At 39.1% G+C, this 27,683-nt stretch overlaps 1 protein-coding gene across 4 annotated transcripts in view; it reads left to right on the top strand.

The window, feature by feature from the left end:
• KIAA1328 (KIAA1328 ortholog) overlaps positions 1–27,683 on the top strand; it is a 161,067-nt gene that overhangs the window by 76,339 nt on the left and 57,045 nt on the right. For all 4 annotated transcript variants that reach the window (XM_045574982.1, XM_036419544.2, XM_036419548.2 and 1 more), the window contains 2 exons: positions 8,250–8,917; positions 11,322–11,429. In XM_045574982.1, the coding sequence (XP_045430938.1) occupies positions 8,250–8,917; positions 11,322–11,429 (776 nt within the window). The remainder of the gene's footprint in view (positions 1–8,249; positions 8,918–11,321; positions 11,430–27,683) is intronic.

A 27,683-nucleotide genomic window follows, 5' to 3' on the forward strand; every position in this document is an offset into this window, starting at 1 on the left:
TGCAATAAATCTCTCCTTATATCAAATTAGTTTTCAGCCAGTAGGCTTTAAAGGCCCAGTGAAACCAGATAAAGTTGAAGTGTGCATCTCCCATATGAATGACACTTGCCCATCAAAACAGAAGGGGTTTGTAAAGATGACGGAAATCCTGAGGCAAATAAAAGAGGTGGAAAGGATTCAGTTAGCCTTTATCATCCACCCCAATTATTTATTAAACAGCTATACTTTTATTGTCTTATTAGAAGCCTGATGCACAAAGATTTGTGCAACAATGGGCCTTCCTTCCCCTGGCTGCTGCACCACCTTCACTCCAGAGAGAGCTGCCTTTTCGCTCTGGCCGGGAGCCACCTTTCCATTTTCCCACGCTGCCCAGAGGCCACAAGCATCCCGCCCCGCCCCCAGCCGCTCAGTGCCTGCATATGCAAATTAACCTGCCATCTTTGTCGGGTTAATTTGCATACTCCTGGTTGGCTGGTGGGCATTGCAAAGGTATGGTCAATTTACATCTTACTCTAATAGTGTAGATACCACTTACAGATGACCTCATAACCTATTTGTTTACATGTTTGTCTCTTTCTACCAGAATATGACTTTTCGTTAAAGCAAGCTCTTTATATTCACTGATGATTCCATAGTACCTAGAACAGTGCTTTATACATGATATGCATTCAGTAAGTGTTAGTGAATGAATGTTGTCTTTTTTGTTATAAAATTCACTCTTTTAAGTGTATAGCTTAGTGTTTTTGGTAGATCTACAGAGTTCTGCAATCAGTACTAAGTCAGTTTTATAACATTTTTATCAGTGTTGATCCATTAAAGACTGTGTCTGCTGAAGGATTCCTCGTGCCCAATTACATTCATTTCTTTTACTACCCTTAGCTACAGGCAACCACTAATATGCTTTCTGTCTCTATAGACTTGCCTTTTCTGGGCCTTTCCCATGTATGGGATCATACAGTAGATAGCCATTTGGTTTTTGCCAACTTACTCCTCAGGACTGAAAGAAAAATCTTTCACTTTCTTTTTTAATGAATAGTTTCCCTAGGTAATAGAATTATTTTTTATTCAAACGTTATTTGTAAGTCTTATTATTGTCTCCTTGAAGGTAATAATGTTAGCATTTGAAAAATTTTATTTGTTCTTGGTTTTTGGCAATTTTACTATGGTTTGCTCTAGTTGTAACTCTACTTATATTTATCCTTCTTTGTATAATAGGTCACACAAACTATTAAATTTGTGGCTTGACACAGTTTTGAAAAGTTCTCTATATTATCTCTTTATTATTTTTTCCTCGTTCTTTTTTTTTCTTTCCCTTCCCTGGTACTGTAACTACATGTATTTTAGGCTTTTATCATCATGTCCCTATGTTTTTTACATTTTCCCACTCTTTTATATCCATTTTTTCATGTTAGTCTTGATATTCTCTGCTGATGTTTATTTCAGTTCACCAATTGCCTCCTCAGATACATGTTATCTGCTAAGTTTTTTATTGTATTTATTGAGTCTTCATTCTTAACATTTCCATTTGATTTTTTTCTAGTTTTTTTCTTTACAGTATTCTTTATAATACCATTTAGTATCTTATTCACATAAATAATAATTACTAATACTTTAAAGTCCATGTTTGGAAGAATGCCAATATCTAAATCTCATGGCTCTATTTCTATTATCTCTTTTCCCTCTTAACTCTACTTTTACTTTATTGTTTGCTTACGAATTTTTCATTGAATGTTAGACATTGCCTATAAAAAAAAAAAAAAGCTGGATTTAATATGGATCTCTGTTTGATGTTGTCTTTCTCCAGAGAGAATTTGCTTTTTCCCTGTCCATACTGTTAGCATTGATTCATATGCCTTTAACCCAGTCCAGGACTGAGTGTAGTTGAAGTTCAGCTTTAATATGTACATGGGCTTTTCTATTTCATTTTTTACTGCTTACTTTTCAGGGGTCTTAATTGAAAGCCTGGGGTTTTTGACAGAACCTCTCTTTCTTGGCAGGCTCTGAAATTCGAATTTTGTTTCCAGCACTATGAGATAACTTGAAGTTCTTCTCAGCCAGCACTTCCTAATTTAGAATGTCTTGAACAGAAACATGACAACTAATGTCAAGCTGTCTTTTCCTGTCTTCTTTCTATCTGGAATCTTGGCCCCTTCATGTTCTTGCTACCTTAGTAACACTTCAGTACTTTCAAACAGATTTTTAAAAATATTTTGTCCTCATAATTATTCATAAAGGGAGGTTGACAGAAACACTAATCCACAGTGGATTCTGACCAACCTTTTTGAGAATGCAGACACTGGCCCTTTAAGAAATTATGGAGTACTTAATCAAGGAATTCTAGAAAGGTTGTTGGTGCCTCCTTCTGTAGTTCCTTTTATGCCTTGGCCAGGCATCTACCCTCTACCTTGTTCCCTTGCTTTCCAAAGAGCATTCAACATAATGTGTAGATCTGAACACTTGAATTTTAATTGTCATTTTGGTTTGTTAGTGTTTTGGCCTGTGGTACTCCTTTCTTCTTTGTCTTTTATAATTACCTCATATAAATTTCATGTCTGGATTCCTTCAGCTACTGAGTACAGATTCTCTTGTTTTTTATTATTTTCTTCCAACTGCCCACCCTTTGGCTCATTGGCCATCTCCTGTATTATGTAGACATATAAAACTTAAAATCAAACTTTTTTTTCCCTCATTGACTTTAGAGAGAGAGGAAGTAGGAGGGGAGGGAGTAGAGAAAGAGAAATATCATGTATGGTTGTCTCCCACACATGCCTTGACTGGGATGGAACCTGCCACCTTCTGTTGAATGGAACAACACTCCAACCAACGAGTCCCACCAGCCAGAGCTAAAGTGGAACTTCTTTAACATAGCATTTACACCATTTGCTCTATGGTATCTACTGAGCATTTTGGTTTTATCCATCTCCCATCACACTGCTCACAATGCTTTGGACTACTTAGAGGTCACCAAACATATTCATTTTCACAATCTCTATTTTCTACCCATATTTTGCCTTCTACCTGAAATGTCTTACCCTGCACATGTAGCACATCTTCACACATAACTTTATCATTAATAAACTCCAATCTTCCAGAACTTAGTTTAAATTTCTCCTTTACTATGAAAGCTTCCCAGCTTTCCCCCCACCCTGCTAAAGGCAAAACCAATCTCACTAATACTTCTCAACTCTTCGTAGACCTTATCACATAAAATGTTTTTTCCCTTAGCCAAAATCTGAGGGCCATAGACCTTATCACATAAAATGAATCCCTGGGAGCTGGCACAGTGTCTGGCAGATACTTGCAGATCTTCATCCTGCCTGCCCTCCCCAAGGAGGCAACCTATACTTCTAGATAAAATTATAGAGTGGAAAGATATACTGAATGGATTTATTCATAGTGTTTTGTTTATATATACTTTTCCCTTCTATTGTTAGGTATACAAGACTTGTCTTTTAGCTACAGAAGATGTGTCCATTTCTATTTTTTTCCACATAATGACTTAAGAAAAAATAATTATTACTCCCAAAATGTTTGTCATCCTAATCTTTTATTCTTAGATTTAGCACCAGAGCAGCTCCTTGAAGTATGGAACAGAGGGAAACAAATTTATTTTAAGCATTTTTCAAATAGTTCTAGGGCTGTATTTGTTTTGGAGTACCAGTATACACATTGAATAACACTATTAAGTGAAAAAGCATTTATGGGGAAACTGCCCAAGAGACCTAACATGACTCCACAAAAATAATAGCACTCCTAAGTAGCAGCACCAGAATTCTAATCAAGGTCTTTTGACCTGGCCCTGGCCAATCTGGCCCAATGGATAGAGCGTTGCCCTGTGGACTGTAGGGTCCTGGGTTTAATTCCAATCAAGGGCACATGCCCCAGCTGCGGGCTTCATCCTCAGTAGGGGGCGTGCAGAAGGCAGCCAGTCAATGATTCTCTCTCATCATTGATGTTTCCATCTCTCTTCCTCTCCCTTCCTCTCTGAAATCAACAAAAATATTTTTTAAGGTCTTTTGACCTGAATTCAAGTTTATGGTCAGTGGTTCCATGCTTTCTTTTCATTTTTATAGCAACTCAACAAATTCCAACGTTCAGGAAATGTGATAATTGATTAAAGAATATGAGTTTTAGCCTTTTCTGAGACTTAAAATTTTGACAGTCCTGTGATGTACATACCTTACAGCTGGTATTATATTTGGTGTCTGTTGCTAGTATTCTGTCATTTATACATTACTGTGTGCGTATATTCTTTTAAAACTCATAATTACTGACTTTAATGTCTTTTAGATTTAATATTCCTAAGTTGTGCTACAATCCCTGTGGGAACTAGAATAAGTTATTAGAGCCTTGCAAATGTGTTTGCTGCATTCTGTTATTTTTCTCTTCCGCTGATGGCCCACAGCTTCAGCTGAGCGGTAGAGAAGCTTAAACCTCTAGGGCCCATTAGATTTAACTTGTTTACTGCATTGATATCTATATGTTAAATGACAAGAGAGTTCAGGTTATTGAATAATTTAAAATTCAGCTCTAATTGGTGTCATGTGACCTAGTAAAGGCCACGGATGACGCCAGGAGCATGCTGTGAACTTCTTATAAATAATTCATAAATTAGATGATTCATTTGCCTGGTTGTGTTGGTAAATGCAAAAGTTTGTAAGTTATAACTGATGATATAGCTAACACCTGTAAGTACTTAGTTCATAACACTGGAAGGTAATCTACCTTGATGATCTTCTAGCAAAATCTGCCAGTATAGGAGAGTTAATTGCACTGGGGAGAATGAACATTTATTCAGGATGAGACTTTGGCAAAACATACAGTGCAGCTGTTGCATTACATAGCTGTCAGCTTGATAACTGGTTCATGTAAGCCTGACTTTAAAAGATGCAGCATGTCATTCGGGCCTTACTTCCCATTAACTGAAAATGTTCTGCAGCCAATGCAATGACCTGCCCCCCACACAGTAATTTAGGGTGTCCTGGAAAGGTGTATACACACTGTGTGTAGGTTCTATTACAGTTTGGAAATGAAATGTATTTTAATAAACTCTGACTTTATGGTTATTCAATGTGTGTATGTATTTGTGGGGGACCCCTGATATTTATTTAGGTCTTGAATTTCTGACCTCTCAATCAAATGAAGAGCACAAGGGAAAATTTTAAAGTTACAAAATTGAGATTTTCATTATTATAATGCTGTCAGTGGGAATATGAGGATTGTTAGCAAGTTGCTTGCCATGATAGTAAATTATTATTTGTGGTCAAAGGAATTACCAATAAGACCTATTGGTACTATTGACTGACCCTGTGATTAACATCTCATAAGTACATTGTAAGTAAGCACTTCCTCATTGTGCAAAGGAAATGACCTGTTGTAAGAAATAATAACTGCAGTCTAGTTCAAATCTCTCCTTTTGGCTCTAAAGCAGAGCCTTGCCTGTAAAAATGATTTTTCCAGAAATGTATAAAACATCACTGCTTTCTTGCTGATGGTATTTCACAAGCAACACTGCAGTCGTTATTTATAGAATGCGAGAGCATGGGAAAACCCTGGATTGCTGTAGGAATAGTATGTGATTCTGTGTGTTCATGTATATGCTTACACCCCTGCATGTGCATGCATATATGTATACAGGGTCATATAATACATATTTTTCAACGTCTTTATTTCCTATCCAGTCTATTTAAAAATATGCCATAGTTTAGAAAGTAGGGTGTGTGCAGGAGGCAGTCTATTAATGTTTCTTTCATCAATTTTTCTATCCCTCTCTCTTCTTCTTTCTCTCTAAAATCAATAAAAGCATATTTTTTATGTGTCCCTGGATTATGTATACATGCATATAAATTCTTTGGTTGATCTCTCCTTCCCATCCCCACCTTCTTTCTGAGATTTGACAATCTGTTCTGTGCTTTTATGTCTCTGGATCTGTTTTGTGCATCAGTTTACTTTGTTCGTTAGGTTACACATATGAATGAGATGTGAAGGCCAGTGGGGAGTTTGTGGGGGAGTTGTCTAAAAAGGGTCAAAGGGGGAAAATAGGGGATATATATAATACTCTCAACAATAAAGATTTTAAAAAACAAAAAATAAATAAAGCTAATAATCATGGGGAAAAATTTTAATTGCACATATGTAAATAATATTAAGGAACAAAAGTCAGAATATAAAATAATACATATATGCTATCTATTGTTATGTTAATCATACATGTATTAGAAAATAAATGATAATGTAAAATAGTCAATTTAACTCTCTGGAACAGTAAAAAATGTATCTGTCAGTTTTAAAATATAATAGTTCTGTAAAAAGATAGTTTTCCATACAAAATAGCACACGATAAATGTTAAGTATTTGTTTTGACAGTAAGTGGTACTGAAGTCCACATTAGGAACGCTTAATGTGGACTAGAGCTTCCTTTTTGGCATAAAGTAAGGTTAATTTTTTTATGAGGAGTTTGTTGTCAGTGTCGCCATAGGCCTCGCTCCTTTTCCTGCAGCTGTAATCTGCTCAGTGGCACCCTCAGGGTGTACAGAATGGCCTGCCCTGAAGAGAACCTGGTCTCCTCCCCAGATGCCTCTCATTCTCATTTTAATAGAATTCCTTTTGAATTGCTTTAGAAACTCAAAATCTTAAGACTCATTGTAGCCCTAACAGGTTTGGCTCAGTGGATAGAGCATCAGCCTGCAAACTGAAGGGTTCCAGTTCGATTCCAGGCAAGGGCTTGTACCTTGGTTGTAGGCACATCATCAGAGGGGGGTGTGCAAAAGGCAGCTGATCAATGTTTCTCTCTGTTCCTCTCCCTTCCTCTCTGTAAAAAAATCAATAAAATATATTTATTTTTAAAAGAATAATTGTAATAGCCATCTTTTATCCTAGAATAGGAAACATAGCATTGCTGTATATCTCTGTTAGTTGGCATTTTTTACCAGTCATTATTTTCAACTATTACTAAGTAAACTGGTGGGATTTTATTCCCCTTCTGCTAGGGATCTCAATTATTTGTTCCTTCTGTGACTCTAGAATAGATGAGCATCTCACCTGTTTATGATTTATTTACAAAGAAGTTCTGGTAGAATGAATAATGCCCCACCCAAAATTTGTCCATGTCCTAATTCCTGAAACCTGTCAGTGTCATTTTATATGGTGTAAAGTACATTGTATGAAAAGAGATTGTACAGATGTGATTATGTTTAAGATGTTGAGATGAGGAAATTGTTCAGTATTACCTGAGTGAACCCAATCTCATCAGAACAGTCCTTAGAAGAAGGATACAGAGACCAGATAGTCCATGATACAGAACAGTAGTTCTCAGTGTGGGTCCCAGCCTCAACGGCAACAGCGGCACCTGTGACTTCTTACAAACGCAGGTTCTATAGTTCTGCCCCACACCTCCCAAAAGAGGGACTCGGGGCATGAAAGCCAGCAAGTGACATTGAGCAAGCCCCCCAGGTGATTCTGATAGTTGTTAAAGTTTGAGAATCAGGGTCTACACCAAATTTTGTTCTCCCTAATAGAACAAGCTTGAGGCAAAAGGCTGGGAAAGCGCACTGTGACTGTCAAAGGTAATTTGCAGCTGCCTCCTTTCTGCCTGGGTTTTATCAGACTATAATCACTTGAACAGCTTAATTGAAAAATCACTTATGTTTATAGCTGGAATTAAATGTTTTGTATTTAAATAACCACTTTTGATTAGAATCATATTTTGTTGAAAGTGTTGGTTTTATCTATGTTCTGTAAAAATACTTATAAAAACTCATCACATTTCTAGCGGTAACTTACATCCTATTAGTATAAGGTGAAAGGCTTTACATCAAATCTCATACTGTGTAATGGCCAATCAAAGAGTATTTCAAAGAGTATTTAAGGTGGCTCAATGGATTTCCTGGCTTAGTATTCAAAACTAAACCTTTTAAGATATTAATATTTAATGCTGCATTTTTTGCCTCTTCTCAACGTTGATTTTATGTAGCCCTCGTTATTTGCAACTCCTGAAATCTTGCTTAAGCAGCAAGTAGCAACACTTTCTTTTTCTCATCCTTACGGATTTACTGAAATCTCCATTGTTTAAAAGTGGATTTAGCTTCGTGGCACGTGTTTCTTTAGTTGTGTAAATAGCAGCGTTTGTTATTTAAGGAGATAAAACAACTTTGTTTTGCTGAAAATATATCATGGATTCTGGAAAGCCAAAAGAAATAACTCGTTTAATTGTGCTCCTATTTGACAAGTGGTCTTGTGGTTCCTTTTAGGTTCTCAATAGGAAGAGCACTCTCCCATCTTCATCTGTGGAACTGGATGGTTCCTACTTGAGTGTAGCCAAACCACAAATCTACCATCATACCAAGCAAAGGCCTAAAGACCAGGACTCAGCTTCAGAACCCTCTGTGGAGTTCAGAAACAATTCTTTGAAACCATCAGCCCTTCATTATCCCAAAGAGGCTCCTGACATGATGCCATCAGAAACCAGAACATGTGATTATGGGTCCCCAGGGAAAAAACTAACAGAGGTAGTCCCTACAGAGAAAGTTCCTCCAGAGGCATTGAAGATGAAGGAATGCCAGCATCTTATGCCCACTTCGTCTAGACTATGTTGTGCTGATAGACTTTCTGAAAATGCAGATCATGTTCCCGTTAGCCATCCTACAGACATGGCCCCTCAATATTCCAAGACACACCCGGAATCATGCCATTATTGTGGGCGTTCCTGGGCATCTCTGATGCATGGCCAAGAGGTACTGCAGCCCAGTGAAATTGATTTCAAAAAGCAGCTATCAGAAGATAGAAGGCAGCAACTTATGCTTCAAAAAATGGAGCTGGAAATTGAAAAGGAGCGCCTTCAGCATCTGCTGGCCAAGCAGGAGACAAAGCTTCTCCTAAAACAGCAGCAGCTTCATCAGTCTCGCCTGGACTACAATTGGTGAGTCCTACCTGTCCTTCAGCAGCATCTGTCGCTTGGTGAGCACAGGATAAAATGACTCTGTGTTCTGTAACAAATGTGTAGGAACAGGTTCCTTGGGGTCTTAGCTTTCTCAGGATGAGGACAGATTATGACTACTAAGTAAATTCCACTGTCATCTTTGGAAGATTTGAAAGATTACCTTGTCTCCCAAAAAGTTAGCTTAGAATATTTACTACTAAAAAGTACAGTGTAATTTTTGCCAGATTTCAATGACAATATTTTTTAATGATATCACCATTACACAAAATCCTTCACTGTTTGATGTCATTGTAAAGAACATTAGGCATTTAAGTAAAGGCTTGAGATTTCAGCATGTGGAATTCAATTGTAAAGAAGTATGACTAGCTGTCATCATTCCATATTTTTGTCTCTCCACCATAACATCCTATATAATAAAAGGCTAATATGCAAATTGTTCCCCCAGGTGTTCAACTGGGAGACTGGGAATTCGATCGCTTACTATGACGTGAGCTGATCACCATGGGGTGGCGTGGAACATGGTGGGAGACCAGTGGTGGTGGCGGGGCACTGAGAGAGCAAGGGAAGGAGGAAGCAGGGAGACTAGGAGGCTGGGAGGAGGAGAACCACACGGTGGTGGCGGCAGCGTGTAGGTGGGGAAGAAAGGAGGCAGGATGGGGGGGAACCTGATTGGCCCTAATTGCTGGCCAGGGGGCCAGGGGGGAGGGCCTGTGAGTGGTTGGCCTACCGGCCCTGCCCCTGATTGGGGTAGGGTGAGGGGCTGGTTGTGGGGTGGAGCCATGGGAAGTTGGAGGGTGCTGATCAGGGCTGGGATATGGCCAGTTGGCTGCTATAGTGCATATCATAGCAACTAGTCATTCCGGTTGTTCTGTCATTCCAGTTGCTTGGCATACACACACACACACACACACACACACTAGAGGCCCGGTGCATGAAATTTTTGCATGGGAGTGGGGGTCCCTTAGCCAGACCTGCACCCTCTCCAATCTGGGAGCCCTCAGGGGATGTCCTACTGACAGCTTAGGCCTGCTCCCTGTGGTTCTCTGCTCTCTGCGGACCTGCCTACTTGATGCCACCGCAGGCCCTAGTGTCTGCTCTCTGTAGAAGCCTGTTTGCCCCTCGCCACCACGGCCAGGGGCAAGCAAGGCCCAGCTGTCTGCTCACTTTAGGGGCTCTGCTGTCTGCTTTCTATGGGGTCCCTGCTGTCTGCTCTCTGTGGGGGCCTGCTTGCCCCCTGGCCCAACAGCAAGGGGCCTGCAGGGTCTGGCTGTCTGCTTGCTTCAGGGGCCCTGCTTTCTGCTCTCTGCGAGAGCCTGCTTGACCTTCAGTGTCTTGGCAAGGGGCAAGCAGCACCCTGCTGTGTGCTCACCACAGGGGACTGACATGCACTTACCACCAGGACGCCAATGCTCAACACAGAAGCAGTCCCCTGGTGGTCATTGTGCTCCCATAGGGGCGAGTTGCTCAGCCAGAAGCCAGGCTCAAGGCTGGCAAGCCCAGCCGCAGCAGCAGGAGTCTCTCCCGACTCCGCATAAGTGCTACCAAGCAGTGGTGGCATGTGCAGTGGGCCAAGATGAGCGTGAGCAGCTCCCAGCCCCAGCTCAGGCTCCTCCCTGGCTGCCTGCCTCTTGGTGCACTGCTACATCCCTTGGGGGATGTCCAACTGCTGGTTTAGATCAGGCCTAAACCAGCAGTCAGACATCCCCCAAGGGGGTCCCAAATTGTAAGAGGATGCAGACCAGGCTGAGGGATGCTAACCCCCTGCATGAATCCATGCACTGGGCCTCTAGTTTAAAAAATAAACAAGTAATAAACTGTTCTTCCCTTAACAATTCTAACAGTTTTTGGTAAAGTCACGGTTTCTAAATATAAGATTGTATCACCTGAAAACAGACAATTTGACTTTTTCCTTTCTAACAGGGATACCTTTTGTTATTCTTACCTAATTGCTTTGGCTAGTATTATCAGTATTATGTTAAATTGAAATGGCAGCTATGGATATGATGGTCAGGATCATTTTAATTAGTGTTATTAGAATTTACACTTTAGATTCTGGTGATCAAAACATTTGCTTAAAAATGGATATGGGAAAGCTTTAAGTTTCTAGAGGAGAGACTTAATGTGTTCTTAAAACATCTATAATGTTGAGTTTTTAAATTATATTCTAACCAACAGTCTTCCTCCAATCCTCTATAAGTAAAGAAAATTCAAATTATTATGAAACTGCTTTGTCTTTATTATTGTGTATTTAGTATTTTTTATAGCTTTTTAATTTGAAAATAACTGCTGGATAATATAGCTATAAGAGAATGGTCTTTTAAGGATTAGCATTCAGTTTCTTAGGTTCCATGGGATAAAACTTTCTCTGAATTAATTTTTACAGGTTAAGAACTCAAGCTGTGTTTAACTCAAAGGAACTGATTGCTGATAACCAGCTTACTAAACCCAGAGAACTCAACCTGGATATGAATGGTAGTGACTCTGGACCAAGGTAAACTCGGGCAGTGGGTCAAGGCAAGAATATGTAGGACATAGAGATGAAGGATATGTATAGTTAAATCTCCATATTGGTGAATCCAGCCTTCTGATCATATGAGTAAATATATTTCATTATGAAATTTTGAATATATATAGAAAAGTATAAAGAAGAAAATAAAAATTATTCCTATATTCCTACCATCAGAAACAATCTTTTCAGCCCTTTTCCTGTTTTAATCTTTCTTTAATAATTATATATTCTATATTTAGTAATATTATGCTTGTATAGAATTTTATTTGCTTTTTTCACTATATCATATTTTCTGATGCCATTACATTTTTATGAAAACACAGTAATTTATTCACTCAACAAATATTTATGTGTGACATCTATTATTCAGTGTTTATCTATAAGCCTGTTGTTGGATAATACAGGATTTTGCTATTATAATTATGCTTTGAAGACCCTTTCTGTAAATAAATAATTTACTTATCTCAGCCTATTATATTTCCTTGTTATAGATTCCTATAAGTGGACTGCTAGCTCAAATTATGTATGAATCTTTTAAGATTCTTTTTTAAAAAGATATTTCTTTATGGGTTTCAGAGAGGGAGGGAAAGGGAAAGATAGAATCATCAGTGATGAGAGAGAATCATTGATTGGCTGCCTCCTTCCCCCACTCCCCGTACTGGGGATCCAGCCCACAATCCAGGCATGTGCCCTGACCAGGAACGAACCAGTGACCTCCTGGTTCACAGGTTGATGCTCAACCACTGAGTCATATAGGCCAGGCATGAGCTGGGTTTTTATATTATACATTTTGTTTCATATTCCACCTTTTTTTTTTTTTAATGAGTTTACTTGAGCCAAACTAATAACAGTGCTGGGAAGCAAGATCTCAGGTGCTTTTCCATATTCCATTTTATTTTTAATTGAACTTCGTTAAATTTCAAAAGAAAAATATTTTATTATAGAAAGTAGAACATCCAAAAACACATCAAGAAAGGATATGTCATATTTCATCCCCCATTCTATTCCCTATTATGATTATCTTGGTTAAATTCAAATTAATATTCTTCTATACCTTTCTTTATGTCTCCATATATGTACAATATCTATAAATATTTTATATGAAACTGAACTTCTAAAGCACTATCTTCCAAAGCATTCACTACATTCCCATCCCCATCCTTCACTGTTAATTCCCATCCCTCACTGAACATTAGTACTTCATGGTCATCTATCAGATTTTTAAATATAGAACTATGGTAAGCAGAATAAGTGTCTGTGTCCTAATTCCTGGAACCTCTCAATATGTTACCTTACATGGTAAAAGGGACTAGGTAGATATGATGAAGGGATTAGACCTTGAGATGGGATGTTATCCTGGATTATCTAGGTGGTCTCAGCCTAATCACTCCAGTTCTGGAAACTGGGGGGTCTTTTCTTGCTGTGTCAGAGAGATGATATGGAAAGAGAAAGGAAGATTTCAAGCATGAGAATGATAACTTGCCATTGCTGGCATTGAAGATGGAAGAAGGAGGTCACAAGCCAAGGAATGCAAGTAGCCTTTAGAGCTCAGAACAGTCGTCAGCTGGCAGTCAGCAAGGATATGGGTACCTCAACTGACCAATTGCAAGGAATTGAATTTTGCCAACAGCCCAAATGAGCAAGGGAATAGCTTTCAGAAAAGAACATAACCTAGCCAACACCCCATTACCCAGTAAGATCCGTGTCAGACTTCTGATCTACAGAAGTATAGAATAATAAATGTCTGTTGCTTGAGCCACTAAACTTGTGAGAATTTGTTATAGCAACAATAGAACACTAATTCCAATGCTAACTCATTTCTTATAAATGCATAACAGTCCGTAGTTTCTATGAACACTGTTAACATATCCAGCTTTTCCATTGTTGGACATTCAAATTATTTCAAGTTTTTACCACTACACAATACTATAACAAGCAAGATGTACTTATTCTTGTGTTCTGCTACATCTGTTTATTAGGATAAATTCCCCAAAATAGAATTGTTACTTCTACCTACATATATTTCTATATAATTTATAATTATAAATTATAAGATTCAATACCAATTTTCTTTTGCAAAAAGTTGCAGCAACTCATACTCCCAGTTTGTGAAAGTTTTCATTACTGCTGTTCAGGTAAGTGTAGTGAATGCTTTAGAAGCTAGTGCTTTAGTTTAAGAGATGGACATGCTTTAGAAGTTCAGGTACACCTGGGCGTCCATATCCTACATTCAGATAATTATGACAAAAATAAGCTAGAACCATGCACTACTTTCAAACAAGTATTTTTTAACATGTATTTGATTAAGGCCTTTAAAATGTTAACTGCAGCCCTATCTGGTTTGGCTTAGTGGATATAGTGTTAGCCTGTGGACTGAAGGGTCCTGGGTTCAATTCCAGTCAAGGGCACATGCCCAGGTTTCGGGCTTCATCCCCATTGGAGAGTGTGCAGGAGGCAGCCAATTAATGATTCCCTCTCATCATTGATGTTTCTCTCTCTCTCTCTCTCTTCCTCTCCCTTCCTCTCTGAAGTCAATAAAAATATATATATATTTTAAAATGTCAATGTTAACTGCATTTAAGAGTTTGACAGTCATTTGCCAGTAGAACTCCCGAGATAAAATTTAATTTTAAGCTAAGTTTTGTTTATTTGGAAATTTAAATTATCTTAGTATTAAAAATATTATGTATTTAAAATATTAAACTTACTCAAGTGGGGCATTAAGAATTTGGAACTAAAATAAATGAGATAACGAGGATGTAAAAAACATATTTTTTATAATTAACAGCTCATTTTGAGTTAATTATATACAATTACCAAAATCTAATTGCAATTTATTTTCTATTATCTGTGGGAAGAATCACAGGCAAGGGAGCTTACATTGCTGCCTTCCTGCATAAACACTATAGAATGAGAATGAATAATATGTGAGGCTTTAATGACAAGTAGGAGCAAATAGTGGGGCACAGCTGAGCCAACCATTGGAAGATAATTATCACATGAGAGATGGTAATGTCTTAAAAATTCACGAGCAACTCTGATTGCTTATAGGTTCTCTGGTTTGTTTTTTACTTAGTTTGCTTGAGATTTGTTTGTTGGCTATGCAAAGATGACCTTTATTAAAAAAAACAAAACAAAAAAAAACACACAAACCTGGCTCACCAAGTACTACAGGAGATGTGAAAAAGCCCCTACTTCATGTACTCTAATAGAGGAGTAAGTCACATATATAAATATTGATCATATATAGACTATATGGGCTATAAAAGAAATACAGATAAACTAAGAAGAGGTTTGTGGAAGAGGTTATATTTGAGATAAGTCCTAGCATTTTGATAGGTAGGCATATCTATGGGGGTGTGTGTGTGTGTTTCAGGTGGGAGAAGACATGAAAGAGTAGATGTAAAGGAAGGAAATCACAGTATATGTGGGACATCCTATATAATAAAGAGCTAATATGCAAATGATCATCACGCTGTCATGCTGTAATGGCTCAGACACTCAACACTGGGAAGAGAGGAATGGGGACCAGCCAGGCTATGGCCTGGGAGAGGGACAAGCCGCACGCCCAGTGGCTGCGTCTGTAGCCCAGGAGAGGGACAGTCCACACTCCCCACGGTCCTCATGGTCCCGGGCGCCAGCAGCTGTGTCCGCGGCCCAGGAGAGGGACAAGCCACCTGCCCCATGGTCCTGGCCGGCTGGAGGAGGGAATCCTGGGTCCCAGGTTTAGGGCAAGTTAGAGGTGGGTTAGCAGCAATCAGGCCAGCCCCGGAGAACAGTTAGGGATGTTCAGGTTGGTAGGGGAGCAGTTGGGACGATCAGGCAGGCAAGCAGAAGTGATTAGGGGTGATCAGACTGGCAGGCAGAGGTGTTTAGGGGTGATTAGGCACGCAGGCAGGTGAGCAGTTAGGAGCCAGCGGTCCCAGATTGTGAGAGGCAGTCAGACATTCCCCGAGGGATCCCAGTTTGGAGAAGGTGCAGGCCTGGCTGAGGGACCCTCCCCTCCCCGTGCACAAATTTCATGTACTGGGCCTCTAGTGTAGAATAAAAGCTGAGCTCCTCGGCTGGCATGGTGCTCTGCATAAACTCTGGCTTACCTCATCTCATACCACTCCCCTTCTAAACACTTAGTGACCCCTACTCCCACTGTAGTTAAAACTCTAATTTCTTACCACGGCCTTTATGTTCTCCTATCTTGACTCTGCACTTTCTTCCTTGCATCCTGTGATCCAACTTCATTTGGTTTTGGCTGACATTTCAGTTTCTAGTACATGCTACACCATACCTAGTGCTGCCCTTAACACTTTAATCCTGTCCTTCCTTACGTTAACTTCTTTTTTATTATTATTAAATTATTATCTGTGTACATATTTTAACATTGCCCCCCCTCCCTTCTTTAGATAAAAGTTTAAACATCATCTCCTGAGCAGATACTTCTCCGATCACCCCATTGTTCCCTGTCTCAGTTCTCTTAAGTACTGTATACTACTACCCAATTGTAAGCTTTGTGAGTGCAAGGATTATATCTTGTTACGTATGATATGTTATAACATCTATATTATAAAGATGGTATCTTCAGTAGATAGTAGGTACCCATGAAATATTTGTTGAATGAATTTTTTAAATGTTAATTTCCTCATTATAGCATGAAGGGAGATTATCAACTAAGAAAGGTGACAGTAAGGGAAACATCTAGGAGGAGGATGGAGATACTTGGAATAGCCTCAAGGGAAGGTATAATAAGTTACCAAAAGATGATCAATAAAAAGTAATGTTTTCATAATGTATAAATTCCCTAGAATTGATAAGATAAACTACCTCAAATAGGCAACTCTTGGAAGAGTAATCCAAACAATCAGTATGTATATAAAATCTTATAAGTAATTCTGGAAAGATGAAAATTAAAAACAACAAAAACATAACATTGAAAAGTCTAGTATTATCACATGTTCATAAAGGTGAGGAGAAACAGGTACTTTGATATGCTGCTGGTAGGTGTGCAAGTTGCTAAAGCAACTTTGGTGGTCAATTTTGGAATATCATTTTACAGTTATTTTTAATTATCATTGATAATTGGCACACCAGTTATCTTATATTCTGTACTTTATTCTTATATTCTATACTGAGGTACCTTAATCCTCTACCCTTGTCACAAACACTGGTTTTTGAATGATGGCTGAAACATTGAAGCTCAAGACTGCTCAGGCTCTTCTAAACTGCTATCTACAGGTGCTGAACTTGGCAGGTTGACAGCATTCAAACAGAAAAAGACAAACCCACTGCTCCTCCCTTGTATGTGGTGTCCTTTGAATTAGTTTCCACATGAAGAAGCTAATAATTTAGCTCTGGATAATTTTTAATCACATTTGTCATCTTAGTATATATTGAATTTGTGAGATAAATATTTTCAAATATCAGTTCATAGATTTTCAGGATGTTAAATTCTTTAGCTGCATAGCATTTTTCCAGGTAGATGAGGTTCAGAGGTAGAGAGCATCATCTATAGAAATTAGAGAAATTTCCTGAAGAATATTGGTGCTATCAATGGTTTAATACAAGGAGTTGGACAATTTATACTAATAATAGGGGAATATGCAAATTGTCTGGTATGCCATCACAATAACAGTAACGACTGACCAGAGGCTGCGTGGGGTGACCAGGCTGGCAGGGGGGTTAGTGAGGGACAACCAAATGACTGAACAGTAGGCTGCATGGGGCGACCAGGCTGGCAGGAAGGGGCAGTTGGAGGCAACCAGGCCAGCAGGGGAGGGCAATTGGGCTGGCAGGGGAGGGCATTTGGGGATGATTGGGCTGGCAGGGGAGCCGTTAGGGTGCAATCAGGCTGGCAGGCAGAAGCAGTTAGGGACAGTCAAGCAGGCAGGCAGGTGAGTGGTTAGAAGCCAGCAGTCCCAGATTGTGAGAGGGATGTCCAACTGCTGGTTTAGGCCTGATCCCAGTGGGCAGTCGGACATCCCTCAAAGGGTTCCAGATTGGAGAGGGTGCAGGCTGGGCTGAGGGACCACCCTTTCCCCTGTGCACAAATTTTGTGCACCGGGCCTCTAATAAATTGTAGAAACACACTTTTATCTGCTGTACACAGATGAATTGAATAGTGGTAGTCTTCACCCTTCATTGTATGTACTTACACAAATCTTTGGGAAAGTACTTTTCTTCAGCAACGTTAGTGGAATTTGGGAGTTGGATGCTTCATTGCCACTTGAGCCAATTTGCTTCAGTAACCTCATTCCTAGGTTTATTTGGAATAAGAGCAGTTTGATTTCTTTTTAGACAGTGACTGCCTACCCTGTTCCAATCTGCAACATATGGGTTCTTGTCACAATATGGAGCAGAGGTGGCATCTTGGATAGTGAACATTGTTTCCCAGGAGAGAGAGAAAGACAGTCATCTTAGAGGTATCAGCTGGTTAAAAGTGTCACTTATTTTTTAGCATTTTTTTTTTGCAAGTCCCAATAAATATAGATTAGCCTGAAGCCTACACCTGCAGATTTAGTTGTCATGTTAATTCTAAATCTTTGGTAGAATTCAATGGACCGTTTTTGGATATTATGACCTAATTGATAAAATATATCCAGTTCTTAATTCTTTTTTTCATTCTACAACTACATTAGATATTTCTATAAAAGGAATCTATAAATATACGGCTGTGTTTCGTTTATACATCTCAGTATTGCTTCTCAGTGGGAAGAGGGAGTAAGAGCTAATACAAAATGGATGGAAGCCAAAAGCATTTTACCAAAACATCACATTGATGTATAAGGCTTTTATATGTAAAAGAGTGGAGAGAGCAAGATTAAGACTAGTAATTATTAATTTGATTTATTTATTCTTGTTTTCAGACATCTCAAGAATTCTCTCTGAAAGGACATCAAATTTTTAGATGCTATAAATGATTTTTATTTTTAATTAGCAATAGCTTTTCAAACTATCTGAGTATAGTTTAAAATTTTATTTTTAGATACAGGACAATTGGATACACACAGGACACACATAAAAACACAGAAGTTTGGAAAACAAGTGCATTCTTTTATTTGTAGTTGTATGGAGGGATTCCTGGATAGATAAGGTAACTGGAGGTTTGTTTGAAGATAAGATGAAAAGAAATAATGACTGTGTTTCTGAGCATATATATATATATTTTTTTTATCATCAAGTATCTGAGGATGTGGTTGTGATCCTGATTGGCCCATGGTGGTTTGTTGTAGGTGGATGCCAGTCTCAGGAGAACTGGATATTACATATGAAACAGTGCTAATTTTTATAATCCCACAGAGAACATTTTATATTGAACTCAACTCATTTGCTTTTCATATTGTTCCTGTGGTGCAGAGGATTGATTTTTTTGTGCTGCTTTTGCTATTTGGCATTTTCTTCTTTGGTAAACAGTGTATGCAAGCCTTAATCCTTTAACCTTGAATCTGAGCCCTGGGCTATTTGATGGAAAAAGAATTTTTCTTTGTTCTATGATGTGGCATGGTGAAGGATTGTATTAGTCAGGGTCAACCAGAGAAACAGAACCAGTAGGAGATATATATTAAGAGGCATATTGCAAGGAATCGGCTTAGGCTAGGCCCGTGGTTGGCAAACAGCGGCTTTCAAGCCACATGCAGCTCTTTGGCCCCTTGAGTGTGGCTTTTCCACAAAATACCACGGCCTGGGCGAGTCTATTTTGAAGAAGTGGTGTTAGAAGAAGTTTAAGTTTAAAAAATTTGGCTCTCAAAAGAAATTTCAATCGCACTCTTGATATTTGGTTCTGTTGACTAATGGGTTTGCCAACTACTGAGCTAGGTCACCCTGAAGTTCATGGCTGGCTGTAGGGAGAACAGGCAGAAAGCTCAGGGACAGGCTGAAGCTGCGTTTTCAGGGAAGCCTCAGCTCTGCTTTAAAGACTTTTCAAGAAATTGAATGAGGCCCATCCATATTTGCCTAAAGTTTGGGGGATTGTAATCACATCTGCAAAATACCTTCACCTAGATTCATGCTTGGTTATCTGGGGACTGTAGCCTAGCTAAGTTGGCATATCAAAAAGACCGTTGTAGCCCACCCCTTGTCAACTTAGCACCAAGTACATCTCTTCAAACCATACTTAATCTCCAAATAAAGAAAATAAAAGGCATACTAACATAATACGCCTTCTCCCACATACACCTGTAACATGCTAACCCATTCCCCACAAGAGAATGTGAAGTCCTGGGTGATGGTCACTCTTCGCATTGAGGTCCTATGATGTCAGTGCTGTGGTATAAAAGTAATTATTACTACTGCATCTTAAGTTAGGCGATAAAGGGATAACGAAGAAAAGAATCAAAAATATGTAATTAATATACATATACAAACATACCCATAACAGAGTAAAGGAGAAATATTCATAATTATTATAGTTCTCATCTCTGCAACTAGCCACATGGCTGTAGTTGGGAATTATAACACTTTTTTCCACTTGCCACCTCGCTACACTTTGCTGTCAGCAAATACTTCACCTGTGCATGGTTCTTTGTGTAGAAGGAAGGGGGGGGGGGGGGGAGAGGCTCGTGTGCTGACAAGGAAAAGACATCTGGTGGCATTGCATGTCCAACTGATTTTAGAAACATTGAATTTGTACTGCCTTTTTGAAAAGTAGATTTCCTAGGACAGGAAGTAATGATGTATGTCAGGAAAATATGCACAAGCGTGGAATTCATACTCCTGGGAATGGATCATTATAAGACAGTACAGTGCAGTGATCTCATAGCCCAACCACTGCACGGAGATCGGGATAGAGTGTGAGCTCTGCCACTCACATTAGTTGTATGAACTTAGATAAATAATTTACCCTCGCTGAGCCTCAGTTTCCCTAGCTTTTCTCAAGACAACTTCATTGGATGGTTGTCAGACTTAAGGGAGAAGCATTCTCGCTTGCTGTTGTTATACTGGAGAGCATTTTGGTAAAGTCAGAGATAAAGGAAAGCTGGAAGTCTTACTCCACTCTTAAGAATCTTGACTGCCTGCTGCTAGCATTAAATTCCCTAAAAGGAGATGAAGGCAGCCAGTGGAGGTGTCATGTTCAGCCTAGTTCTGACAAATGAAAAATTAGTCATAATTAGATGTGTAACCAAAACTTGAGAAGAGAGAAGCATGAATTTCTGATCTAAGACTCAAAAAGATAAGAGTCAAAAGAGTCGGGAAACTATCAAACATATAATTTCTGACCATGCAAACAAATCAGTTGGCAAATTAAGGGAGGATTCTTTCAATTGTGATTACAGAAATAAAAAGATACATCAAAGTGTATATATAAGAGAATTTCAAAGAACAGCAAGAATACTATCAAATATACTAAAGCCCAAAATAGGCTGAGGGTTTTAAAACATGCTGTGGATGACTGGAATAGCTTATCTGATTTTGTTTAAAGGCTTAAGGGCAAATCTAGGATAGGCTTATTATTTAGGACCTAAGATGTGCTAGCTCATGGGCAAGGAGAATGGAACACTCCTCAGTTATTTTCTTCTCAAGAAGAAGGATCTTTGGTCTAGAAAGAGTAGAACAACCATTTTTACAAGAAAACAAAAGCAAAAAGTGAAGAGTTGATTTTAAATATGTATGGACACACATTCACATACATAGATATAGATATGCAAATTCAGTTCTTCTAGCTTCTTTATCTACATCTCAGTGTCAAAACAGTTCCTATAGATAAGGCTGAAAGACCTTTACTGTTAGCCTTGAGGATTTGTAGACAACTGGAGGTGCCAAGAGGCTAAATGTGGATTAATTTTTTTAAAAAAATAGAAAGGAAATGGATTCTGCATATTATATGCCAATAAACTAGACATTAATTCTGGACTTGATTCTTAATTCTAAGATGATTTATGACCTGAGAAAGCAGATAAAACGTATGGTTACCCTGCTCTCCTACAGAATACCTCCACGCTGACAAAGAAAAGATGTTTGGAAAACCCAAACTTAAACCTTTCATCTTACCCATTTCAAATAGATTTGAGTCCTATTGCTCAGGTAAAAAACTGCATAAACCGTCTTGATTTATACCCTTCCTTTTTTCACCCCTCCTTCTTTTATTCAGTTCATTAGTAAGTCCTATGGACTCTACTTTCAAAAATATTTGCTTTGTCATCTTCCCTCCCTCTCCATTGCTTCACTGTATCCAACCCACCATGTCCATTGGTATTATTGTGTGGCCTGCCAACTGGTATTCCTATTCCTACCTATAGCACCAGCAACCCATCCTTGACACAGTAGTCAGAGTGGTCATTTTAAAAGGTATGTCAGAATCCATGTCCAAACTCTGCTTCAAGGTCTCCAATGCCTTCCACTCATGTTTGACATACAAATCTAAACTCTATCAATTTACCATGCCCTCCATGCTGTGACCTGGCATTCTCTCCAGCTCTGTCTTATCTACTGTCATCCTGCTCACAATATTCCAGCCACGGTGGCCTTTTCGATCCTAGAAGATATACTTAGCTTATTTTCAGCCAACCCCTCTGTATTTTCAGTTTCTTCTGTCTGGAAGGGTCTATCTCTAAGTTCTGACATGATTGGCTTATTACTCATTAAGGAAAAAGCAGTCAACTCTCACTTCTTGTTCTTCATATTGGCAGAGATTAAAGAGTGAGAACACCCATGCTTGTCGGGCTGCAAGGAAAATAGCAAAATGCATATCTGATGAAATATGTAAGTAATTTGTTGAGCAAGCAGACTAGGGTTGAAAATGAAAACACAGAACTGAATGAAAATGAAAATACAACATATAAAAACCTGTGGGATGCAGCTGAAATGGTGTTTAGGGGGAATCTTGTAGTTAGGTATTAGTCCCTTCACAGAGCTATGGAAACTGAAGTCCATGTTAGAGGAGAAATAGTGGAGGAAACCAAGTACATTAACCTCAGCTTGTTGTATCACAATTTCTGTGAATGGGGCCTAGGGACCTTCATTTTCAGAAAGCTCCAAGGTGATATCTACTTGGGACCAACTAGACAAGATTCTTTCTATGCTCAGATTGTGCTTGTTGTGTGAGTTCATTTATGTCTTACATATCCTGCTATGATGTAACTGATGTTCAGTAAACTCCTTATTATGATACTATTGTCGTTACCTTTAGCAAATAATTTTTTCATATTTTTACTGTAGTATCATAATTGTCCTTGCTCCAGAGCACACATAAGTGCCAAAGATGGCTAAGTGGTGCCATCTGAAACCAGTCTTTTGAACCATGGTTTCTGACTGCTTCATTCTGTCTGCAGAGCCTTTAAGCAATGTAAAAAAAATAATAATAATAAATAAATAAATAAGAAGAAAAAGGAGCTTGTATCTGTAAATTAATGAGCTAATAGATATAATATGCTATCATGGTTTGCTTTTCATAACCAAGTAGTTATTATATACTCACACTTAGCATCTTCCTGCTCCTGCCTCTCACCTTTCCCCAAGCAACCCAGTGTGGCACCTCGCAGGGAGGTCTTTGATAAAACACACTTACTGCACAAAAGCCTTTTTGCAAAGCAGCGCAACACAAGGAGACCGATTTTAAATTGCAGAATTTGAAAACTATGGCTCATTTGGTAACTATACAGCAATGCCAACAGCAACAAACATTATATGAGAAAAACATGCAAAGGACTGTCTTTGTCTAAATTATATATAACTATTAACTTTAAGTAGCATGATTGATTTCCTTCAAACTTGTCACAGTGGGGTAAGTAAGGCTTTTATTTTAGCCTTATGCTCTGGGGCTTTTCATCCTGTTGAAGGATTCTAGGTCAAATGGGTCCCCGGGCATAGCCCAAACTGTAGGAAATCCACAGTTTAATAGCTCACACCTGGAACCTGGCTGCTCTAATTATGGGTCCTTTTAAAGTGTTTTCTTTGAAACCCTCTTAATGCTATTTTTCTTTTACTCAGTTTTCTATTACATTCTCATTTACTTCAGTGGATGATGGGTCTATGAATAGGACCTACTGGCCAAGAAATGGATTTCAAAATTGCTATTCATATACCAAAAGCCGCCTGCTATGAAACGGCTGTGAGCCAGTTCTGGGGCCCTGTAGTGGAGCGCTGTGTATATACTTATGGTCGTATGAGTGTGTGAAAACATAAAAGGTGCTGTAGCCTACTGGTGCACCCAGTATTTTTAAAGAAGGTTTATTGATTCTGAGTCGCAGGATGGCAACTTAGTTGTGCCCTATATAGTAATCAAAGCCCTAGAGGGAGGTCCTCTGCGCTGCTGGGGCCCAGGAGACAGGGAAGCCTGCTGATGTGGCCTCTTGCTAGTTTTACTCAGTAGTCAGAGCTCAAAACACTTGAGAAATGCCAGGAAATGGGTTATTTTTGTGATGCTTGTTGATTGGGAGGGGTTAATGGGAGTCTCTTGAATGAGCAGAAGGGAAGGACAAATTGGAATTAGAACTCCTGATACATTTCAAGGAGTTTATTTGAAGGTAAGTGGACTTTCCTTCAGTAAACAGACAGTAAGCATTCCCTTAATGTAAATGACACAGTCTGATCTCTGCAACTTTGGATGGTATTTTTAAAGTTTGTCACAAAACATCTGTTGAAAATTAAGAAACAGGACTCCTTTATAAACATGGTATTGTCAAATGGTAAGAGCCAGAAGACTTATCCTCTTACTAAAGGTTAGGAGCTCCCTTTATTACATGAAGTGTCATAGTAACTTATATTTGCAGTAGCCAAAACAAGGAAGCCACTCTAATTAAATGTACTTTAATGGATGAATGGATAAACTGGTAAATCAAAACAATAGGATGCAACACAGAAATAAGAAGGCACAAGCTATTGCAGATGCAGTAATTTAGATGACTTTCAAAGACATTATGCTGAGTAAAATCTGTCATGATGTCATATATTATCATATTTCCTGGAAAATTTTACTGTACATTCATGAGATAATGAGAGTGAAAAGACAATAAATCCTACCTAATAAAAGAGTAATATGCAAATTAACCATCATTCTACTCAAGCCACGCCCACCAGCCAATCAGAGTATGCAAATTAATCCTAACCAAGATGGCTGCAGCCACAGAGAGCAGTTGAGAGGCTTGGGTTTTCCAGGCAACGGAAGCCAAGCTTTCCACGTACCCTGGTCAGCCTAGGCCTCCATTCAAGGATACAAAGTTTCAATTATAGAAGATACATAAAACCAAATAGAAATGGTGGCAGCCACAGAGGAGGGGCTTGGCTCTGCTCCAGGCTACAAAGTTTCAATTGTAGAAGGTAAATACTCCAGACACCAGGGCCTCTGTTTCGGTCGCCGGGGGGCGTGGCCAGCCGGCAAACCATCACAGACCCCTCGCCCAGGCCATCCCACGCCCCAAGGGAACCCCCACCCTGATCCAGGACACCCTTCAGGGCAAACTAGCTGGCCCCCACCCATGCACCAGGCCTCTATCCTATCTAATTCTATCTAATAAAAAAGTAATATGCAGATTGACCATCACTCCAACACACAATATGGCTGTCCTCATGTGGTCAAAGAACCTGCCCCCATGTGGACACAAGATGGCCATCAAAAGAAGGCAGTTGGGAGGGACCAGGTCTGCAAGGGAGGGCAGTTAGAGGCGATCAACCCTGTAGGGGAGGGCAGTTAGGGATGACTAGGCTGGCAGAGGAGAAAAGTTGGGGGCAAACAGCTGGCAGGGAAGCAGTTAGACATCAATCAGGCTGGCATGGGAGTGGTTGGGGGGTGATCAGGCTGGCAGGCAGAAGCGTTAGGGGCAATCAGGAAGGCAGGCAGGCGAGCAGTTGGGTGCCAGCAGTCCTGGATTGTGAGGGATTTCCGACTGCCCATTTAGACTAAGTGGGATCGGGTCTAAACGGGCAGTTTAACATCCCTCGAGGGGTCCCAGATTGGAGAGGGTGCAGGCTGGGCTGAGGGACACCAGGCCTCTAGTCTTAGTATAATTATAAAAATACTAGAAGCTTGGTGCACCAAATATGTGAACAGGGGCGGGGGTCCCCTCAGCCCAGCCTGGATGTACCCTTTCCAATCCGGGACCCCTCAAGGATGTCTGACTGCCAGTTTAGGCCCAATCCCAGGGATAGGGCCTAAACCAGCAGGTGGACATCCCTCTCACAATCCTGGACTGCTGGCTCCTGTTCACTCACCTGCCTGCCTGCCTGCCTGCTCACCCCTAACTGGACTCCCCTACCCCTGCCAGCTTGATTGCTCCTCACTGCCTCTGCATGCCAACCGGGTTGCCCACACTGCCCCCCTTCTGTCTTCCTGTGCCATGGAAACAAGGAACCAAGCAAGTGCATTTGCATAGCTTATGCTAGTAAGTTACTTTTATCATTCTTTTTTCTGACTTTCCTTGCATTGTTTCCTTTATGACCCTCCATTCTCTCCTCCCAAGCTTCCTGTTACATGGGTTAGCTCCCAATAGCACTTTGGTTATGCTGCTGTCATAGCCAACCTATCACATTGTGTATTCATTATTGGGCTGTCTCTTCCTGATTATCTGTAAATATTCAAAGCTAGTCATTTATTTCTTTGTGTACTCCCATGCCCAAACATAGAATTGACATAGAGAAGGTTATCAGAAAAATCATTGTGTGTTTAGAAATAAAATTTGTACTGATGATATTGAAATGGGAAATAGGAAGATCTGATAGTATGTGGACTACATCACTTTTGAAATTTTATCCTTTAAACTTCTTGGTCTTAAAATATTTTGTTCTGATTTACAGGTTCATCTCTGGGGAATATGAAGATTTAGTTGGGATATTTAAGAAAATTATTTGTAAGAGTTCTGAGCAGTAGGGTCATGTGCCACCTTGATGCACATTCATTGATAGCCAAGTGTGCACAGGATTGGTAACAAGATACTCTCCCAACACAAGACACCAGACACCGTGGATTCTTTCTTTCAAAGTAGCAGGTAGAATTTAAATCCTAGCTTATTGGACCTCCTTTTGCTACTTGAATCACTTAGCACATCCATGGATCCATAATAGTCCATTTCCAGACCAAGCAGACCAATTTTGCTAGATTGATTCATTGAGATGAACAGCTAAAACAAGTTAAAATCCATCACCACATCCCATGAATATTTCAAAATGAATCTAGTTTGTGTTAATGGACATTTGTTTTTATTGTCTCAAAGATTGAACTTTTCCTCCAGTAAACCAAAATAACATATATATATGGTGTTCTAGCCTGAACAGTACATAAAAATTAGTAAATAAGGCCCTATTAAAAATACTTATAATGTAACAAGAGTCCCAATAGCATTTCTAATGTCCATTAATGCTTATTCTGAGGATCAGAGCTCATTTTACTGAGCCATTTAGTCAAATTGTGTGATTATTTAGAAAGTTAATTCATGCATACTAAAATCTAGCTTAAGTAATGCAGAGGGTAGGAGGTAAAACTCTATGGAGATGATAGTCCTTTTTGTTATTTAATGATCAGCCATAATTAACTTGCAAATTTGAAATAATTAGAACAAATTAAAGGTATTTAACTTTGCCTCCCTAAAGAAAAATTCAAATTGCACCAAATGCAGCTTTAAATTATTCAAATCTCAGAGGTCTAGGCTAGATTTTTTTTATAATGCCTTTTCTATGATGAGAATACCAATCTGCTTTTTGTCAGGAAGCATCCTATCAAGTAAGTGTTCTTTGTGTTTAATAAATGACAGCTATTCTTCTTTGTAAAAGTACCCCAGTCTCCCAAGACTACATCAGCATTTCCGTGGCATTTTAATTCAATAAAACAAAAGGTTAATGTTTTTCTACTTTTTAAAGAATGCAAATACAAGTGGTATTCAATTGGTCCTGAATGACATTTAAATTTTGCCATTCAAGCTCAGACAGACAGACTATCATGATATGAGATTTGGGCAAAATAGAAAGAAAAATTCAAGGAATTTTGGATTATTAGTATTTTTTGGAACTTGAAGAACTGAAAGTGTTTTCCTTTCTCCATCCTACATCGGGTTTACTCAAAGATTCCCATCTAGTATTTTATAAGTTTTATCCAATAAAATATGGAGATATGACTCAATAAAATCTTAGCAACTTGAGAGTGACTTATACAGAGTGGCAGTTCTAAATGTCATGAGTTTAAAACTCTTTTCTTCTGCTGTCTTGATTTTAATAATTTTATCAGTACTTTAACAGCTCAAACAGATGCTGAATAAGAATAACAGAACTATTCCTAATAATTTCATCATGTCAACGAATTATGTTGCCTTATATTAGTCA

The sequence above is a fragment of the Pipistrellus kuhlii genome, unplaced genomic scaffold (assembly GCF_014108245.1).
Source record: "Pipistrellus kuhlii isolate mPipKuh1 unplaced genomic scaffold, mPipKuh1.p scaffold_m20_p_6, whole genome shotgun sequence".
In the NCBI taxonomy this organism is placed as follows: Eukaryota; Metazoa; Chordata; class Mammalia; order Chiroptera; family Vespertilionidae; genus Pipistrellus; species Pipistrellus kuhlii.